Source organism: Procambarus clarkii, chromosome 87 (assembly GCF_040958095.1).
Source record: "Procambarus clarkii isolate CNS0578487 chromosome 87, FALCON_Pclarkii_2.0, whole genome shotgun sequence".
NCBI classification, from domain to species: Eukaryota; Metazoa; Arthropoda; class Malacostraca; order Decapoda; family Cambaridae; genus Procambarus; species Procambarus clarkii.
In genome coordinates this window covers 9,170,305-9,177,010 of record NC_091236.1, presented here as the reverse complement: position 1 = coordinate 9,177,010, position 6,706 = coordinate 9,170,305, and the positions used below count along the sequence as shown (strand labels likewise).

General features: G+C 56.4%; 1 protein-coding gene across 1 annotated transcript; it reads right to left on the bottom strand.

The window, feature by feature from the left end:
• Positions 1-1,392: 1,392 nt before the first annotated feature.
• On the bottom strand, positions 1,393-1,998 carry LOC123746976 (SUMO-interacting motif-containing protein 1-like). Its single transcript, XM_045728877.2, has one exon. The coding sequence runs from the start codon at positions 1,996-1,998 to the stop codon at positions 1,393-1,395; it is 606 nt and encodes a 201-aa protein (XP_045584833.2).
• Positions 1,999-6,706: the final 4,708 nt, after the last annotated feature.

Here is a 6,706-nt window from a genome sequence, read left to right as displayed (position 1 = left end):
CAGCATACTCCTGACCCACCTGAACACTCTCAGCATACTCCTGGCCCACCTGAACACTCCCCAGCATACTCCTGGCCCACTTGAACACTCCCAGCATACTCCTGGCCCACCTGAACACTCCCCAGCATACTCCTGGCCCACCTGAACACTCTCAGCATACTCCTGGCCCACCTGAACACTCTCAGCATACTCCTGACCCATCTGAACACTCCCCAGCATACTCCTGACCCACCTGAACACTCTCAGCATACTCCTGGCCCACCTGAACACTCAGCATCCTCCTGGCCCACCTGAACACTCTCAGCATACTCCTGACCCACCTGAACACTCTCAGCATACTCCTGGCCCACCTGAACACTCCCCAGCATACTCCTGACCCACCTGAACACTCCCCAGCATACTCCTGGCCCACCTGAACACTCTCAGCATACTCCTGGCTCACCTGAACACTCTCAGCATACTCCTGGCCCACCTGAACACTCTCAGCATACTCCTGGCCCACCTGAACACTCCCCAGCATACTCCTGGCCCACCTGAACACTCCCCAGCATACTCCTGGCCCACCTGAACACTCCCCAGCATACTCCTGACCCACCTGAACACTCTCAGCATACTCCTGACCCACCTGAACACTCAGCATACTCCTGACCCACCTGAACACTCTCAGCATACTCCTGGCCCACCTGAACACTCTCAGCATACTCCTGACCCACCTGAACACTCTCAGCATACTCCTGACCCACCTGAACACTCTCAGCATACTCCTGACCCACATGAACACTCTCAGCATACTCCTGACCCACCTGAACACTCTCAGCATACTCCTGGCCCACCTGAACACTCTCAGCATACTCCTGGCCCACCTGAACATTCTCAGCATACTCCTGACCCACCTGAACACTCCCAGCATACTCCTGGCCCACCTGAACACTCCCAGCATACTCCTGGCCCACCTGAACACTCCCCAGCATACTCCTGGCCCACCTGAACACTCTCAGCATACTCCTGACCCACCTGAACACTCCCAGCATACTCCTGGCCCACCTGAACACTCCCAGCATACTCCTGGCCCACCTGAACACTCCCCAGCATACTCCTGGCCCACCTGAACACTCTCAGCATACTCCTGACATACTTGAACACTCCGTCAAAACGTCACCCACAGCCCGGGAATCGAACGAGGGACCTCTTGGCTGTGACCGGACTGTCAGGCAAGCCACGTGACAGGCTTGACAGTCTGTCAAGCAGGCAAGCAAAGCCTTTGAGTGGAGCTTCAGTCAAGGTGTTCTGAGAAGTGAGGGTTAGGTGTAGGGCAGTGTGTGAGAGGTAGTGACCGCAGTGTACCAGAGGTCGCTGCCTCGCTTACTCTCCCTCTCTTGTCCTCCTCACCACTCACAGCGTCTGCGTCAGGTGAGGCAGCTCCTGCGTCAGGTGAGGCAGCGTCTGCGTCAGGTGAGGCAGCGCCTGCGTCAGGTGAGGCAGCGCCTGCGTCAGGTGAGGCAGCGTCTGCGTCAGGTGAGGCAGCTCCTGCGTCAGGTGAGGCAGCGCCTGCGTCAGGTGAGGCAGCGTCTGCGTCAGGTGAGGCAGCGCCTGCGTCAGGTGAGGCAGCTCCTGCGTCAGGTGAGGCAGCGCCTGCGTCAGGTGAGGCAGTGCCTGCGTCAGGTGAGGCAGCGCCTGCGTCAGGTGAGGCAGTGCCTGTGTCAGGTGAGGCAGTGCCTGCGTCAGGTGAGGCAGCTCCTGCGTCAGGTGAGGCAGCGCCTGCGTCAGGTGAGGCAGCGCCTGCGTCAGGTGAGGCAGCGCCTGCGTCAGGTGAGGCAGCGCCTGCGTCAGGTGAGGCAGCGTCTGCGTCAGGTGAGGCAGGTGTGGAACTGGTGGGAGTAGGTGTGGTAACAGGTATGGAACAGTGACCGGTGGGAGCAGGTGTGGTAACAGGTATGGAACAGTGACCGGTGGGAGCAGGTGTGGTAACAGGTATGGAAGAGTGAGCGGTGGGAGCATGTGTGGCAACAGGTATGGAACAGTGACTGGTGGGAGCAGGTGTGGTAACAGGTATGGAAGTGTGAGCGGTGGGAGCAGGTGTGGTAACAGGTATGGAAGTGTGAGCGGTGGGAGCAGGTGTGGTAACAGGTATGGAAGAATGACTGGTGGGAGCAGGTGTGGTAACAGGTATGGAAGTGTGAGCGGTGGGAGCAGGTGTGGTAACAGGTATGGAAGAATGACCGGTGGGAGCAGGTGTGGTAACAGGTATGGAACAATGACCGGTGGGAGCAGGTGTGGTAACAGGTATGGAACAATGACTGGTGGTAAGAGGTATGGAACAATGACCGGTGGGAGGAGGCAGGTGTGGCAACAGGTATGGAACAATGAGCGCTGGGAGCAGGTGTGGCAACAGGTATGGAACAGTGACTGGTGGTGACAGGTATGGAACAATGAGCGGTGGAAGCAGGTGTGGCAACAGGTATGGAACAATGAGCGGTGGGAGCTGGTGTGGCAACAGGTATGGAACAATGACCAGTGGGAAGAAGCAGGTGTGGTAACAGGTATGGAAGAGTGACAGGTGGGAGCAGGTATGGAACAACGACCGATGGGAGGAGGTGAGGCAACAATGACCGGTTGGAGCAGGTGTGGCAACAGGTATGGAACAGTGACTGGTGGGACCAGGTATGGAAGAGTGAGCGGTGGAAGCAGGTGTGGCAACAGGTATGGAAGCGTGAGTGTGGTGAGGGAGGAGGAGGCGGCAGTAGAGGGTGGCTGGCCGCCGCCATGCTGGGAGCCGCCGCGTCATGTCCCTCCCTGACTCCCCGAGCCCGCCACGCCACGGATCACATATATAGTGTACACGCATACACGGCGCGGCCCGTCTGCATCTTGCATCCCATCATCCCATTGGTCCAGCCTTATGCATGAGAACCGTTGGCAAGAAATATTGCATGCACTGGTGCTCCTGATTGGTCGGCGGTGCGGTGAGCGCCGCTGCGATTGGCTGCTGGCGGCCGCTCATCATGCGAGTGGGCGGGGCTGACCTGCCTTCCGCCAATGACGGTCGAGCACTCATGCACGCTTTCCAAGAATTTGCTTTCAAACTGGACTTTCCCCATAAATTAAGAGCGAGTAGTTAGAGATTCGTTACGTAGAGGATAAAAACGAGCCGTGGCTGTGAGGGTCGTTGACACGGTCTCTGGGGCCAAGGAACGCCGCCGTGTCCCTCACTGTGAGGCCGCCAGGCGGCGTCTGGCAACCCCGTGCATAGCGTGGCTTGCATGCACCTTCCACAGTTGCCATGCATACACGTGTAAATTATTACCCGCCGCCACCACACCTCCCCCGACGCTACTCCTGCATGGCAATATGCAACCCAACTATGCACCCATGCAATCAGGTCACGAGAATGACTTAGAGGCGTGATGCATGACCAAAATGTGAAGGCGTGCATGAGTATGTGGCGACGCCGAGGACGTGCATGAGGAAGAGAGGGCACCGGGTACAGGCGGCTGCGTCCGAACACCCCCACAACCGCTCCTCACCTCCCATTGGTGCGCCTCCATGCTCCTACACCACTACACCCGAGTGTATGACAACACCCACAAGTGTCTGCCCCATATACACCCGCCCTACACCCGCCGCCACACCCTCTCGACCCGTATGAACTAAACTTGATACACCCTCTACGACGGTTTGGGTTTCATTGCAATGGTGTTGCATTAGGGGGCTGTGCATGATTTTCCAAGACTGGCAGGCCATGCATAGGGAATGCACGTGCATTCTTGCAGAATGGGGCGTCCGTGCCTGGTGGTCAGTGCCACTGTTGTGGGTGGTGTGGGGTATGCTGGGGTGGTGGACAAAGTTGGTCCTACCTTATTGTGGCTTGTCTAAGTCACGCTGCAGCTGTGGGTCTTGTTACCGATGTGGGCAGGTGTGTGGTGGGTGGCAGGTGTGTGCTGAGGTCCAGTGGCAGGTGTGTAGTGTGGGGGCCCAAGAGCTAAGATCTCCTCATGCCCCACAATACATAATTCCGAGATACTTACATAACCCCCCCCCCCACACACACACACACACACACACAAACTCCCTTCAACAGAACATCGGGACCAGAGAGCCAGAGCTCAACCCCCGTAAGCACAATTAGATGAGAACAATTACGTGAGTACGTGCACCCATTGAGTGTATATACTCTATACCATTCATGTGTGGATACATATGTGCTTAAATGCATATGTACAACTGTATCAATATGTACGGCTCCCTGGCAAAAGCAGTCCGCCTGCTATCATAACTCACACGTGGTGTCAGCGAGGCGGTCAGTCCGCCTGCTATCATAACTCACACGTGGTGTCAGCAAAGCGGTCAGTCCGCCTGCTATCATAACTCACACGTGGTGTCAGCGAGGCGGTCAGTCCGCCTGCTATCATAACTCACACGTGGTGTCAGCGAGGCGGACAGTCCGCCTGCTATCATAACTCACATGGTGTCAGCAAGGCGGTCAGTCCGCCTGCTATCATAACTCACACGTGGTGTCAGCGAGGCGGTCAGTCCGCCTGCTATCATAACTCACACGTGGTGTCAGCGAGGCGGACAGTCCGCCTGCTATCATAACATGGAGGCAGAGTGGGTCCTAAGGAGTGTGAGGGTCCTAGTGAGTGTGAGGGTCCTAGTGAGTGTGAGGGTCCTAGTGAGTGTGAGGGTCCTAGTGAGTGTGAGGGTCCTAAGGAGTGTGAGGGTCCTAGTGAGTGTGAGGGTCCTAGTGAGTGTGAGGGTCCTAGTGAGTGTGAGGGTCCTAGTGAGTGTGAGGGTCCTAGTGAGTGTGAGGGTCCTAGTGAGTGTGAGGGTCCTAGTGAGTGTGAGGGTCCTAGTGAGTGTGAGGGTCCTAGTGAGTGTGAGGGTCCTAGTGAGTGTGAGGGTCCTAGTGAGTGTGAGGGTCCTAGGGAGTGTGAGGGTCCTAGGGAGTGTGAGGGTCCTAGTGAGTGTGAGGCTCCTAGTGAGTGTGTGGGTCCTAGTGAGTGTGAGGGTCCTAGTGAGTGTGAGGGTCCTAGTGAGTGTGAGGGTCCTAGGGAGTGTGAGGGTCCTAGGGAGTGTGAGGGTCCTAGTGAGTGTGAGGCTCCTAGTGAGTGTGTGGGTCCTAGTGAGTGTGAGGGTCCTAGTGAGTGTGAGGGTCCTAGTGAGTGTGAGGGTCCAAGTGAGTGTGAGGGTCCTAGTGAGTGTGAGGGTCCTAGTGAGTGTGAGGGTCCTAGTGAGTGTGAGGGTCCTAAGGAGTGTGAGGGTCCTAGGGAGTGTGAGGGTCCTAGTGAGTGTGAGGGTCCTAGTGAGTGTGAGGGTCCTAGTGAGTGTGAGGGTCCTAGGGAGTGTGAGGGTCCTAGGGAGTGTGAGGGTCCTAGGGAGTGTGAGGGTCCTAGTGAGTGTGAGGGTCCTAGTGAGTGTGAGGGTCCTAGTGAGTGTGAGGGTCCTAGTGAGTGTGAGGGTCCTAGTGAGTGTGAGGATCTTAGTGAGGGTCCTAGTGAGTGTGAGGATCTTAGTGAGGGTCCTAGTGAGTGTGAGGATCTTAGTGAGGGTCCTAGTGAGTGTGAGGATCTTAGTGAGGGTCCTAGTGAGTGTGAGGGTCCTAGTGAGTGTGAGGGTCCTAGGGAGTGGTGTTTCTGGGACAGGGGTGGGTCGACCAAGCCGTCGTGTCGACCAGGACATCGTGTCGACCAGGCCATCGTGTCGACCAGGACATCGTGTCGACCAGGCCATCGTGTCGACCAGGCCGTCGGGTCGACCAGGCCGTCGGGTCGACCAGGCCGTCGGGTCGACCAAGCCTTCGGGTCGACCAAGCCATCAGGTCGTCCAGGCCATCGGGTCGACCAAGCCATCGGGTCGTCCAGGCCATCGGGTCGACCAAGCCATCGGGTCGACCAAGTCGTCGGGTCGACCAAGCCGTCGGGTCGACCAAGCCATCAGGTCGACCAAGCCATCGGGTCGACCAAGCCATCGGGTCGTCCAAGCCATCAGGTCGTCCAGGCCATCGGGTCGACCAAGCCATCGGGTCGACCAAGCCGTCGGGTCGACCAACCAGTGACGGTATACGGTCGTAAACATTTAGAGATCCCTTGAGCAACTCCACCAAACATTCTATTATATTTTAGTATATTTTTCGCCATTCAGCAATATATATTCAAGGCGAGTATACCAGAGGTATTTCCTGTATGTTGGGTGATCTCCTCCCTCAGCATGCAACTCTGAGGCCCTGATTCACTCCTCACTACAACCCGCTAATTCATATTCTCTTCCTTCAACTTGCAATACGAGGTCTGCATTGAGTACTCGTATGCGCGCGCGCACACACACATAAGATGACAGAAATCATAAGAGAGAGAGAGGGATGGGGAGAATGCATATTCCTCGACTGTCAGAAGGCATTCGATACGGTCTGCCACGAGCGGCTCCTGTTTAAACTATACAAGCAGGCTTGTGGGTGAGAGAGTACCTCTCAGGAAGGAAGCAGAGGGTTACAGTGAGAGCAGAGACATCACAGAGGTTACGGGTGGAGTACCACAAGGGGTGGTTCTAGAGCCCATCCTCTTTCTATGTCAATGACCTGACACCGGAAATTGGCTCCGTCATATCAGTCTTTGCTGATTGTGATACATTACAAACGAATTTGGACATATTCCACAAGTGGTATGAAAAATGGCTTCTAGAATTTAACCCGGTCAAATGCAAAGCTATGAGG

Bases quoted from the DNA above. Each gene is read 5' to 3' on its own strand.
- LOC123746976 (XM_045728877.2), bottom strand. From the start codon at position 1,998: ATGCTCCCACCGCTCACTCTTCCATACCTGTTACCACACCTGCTCCCA.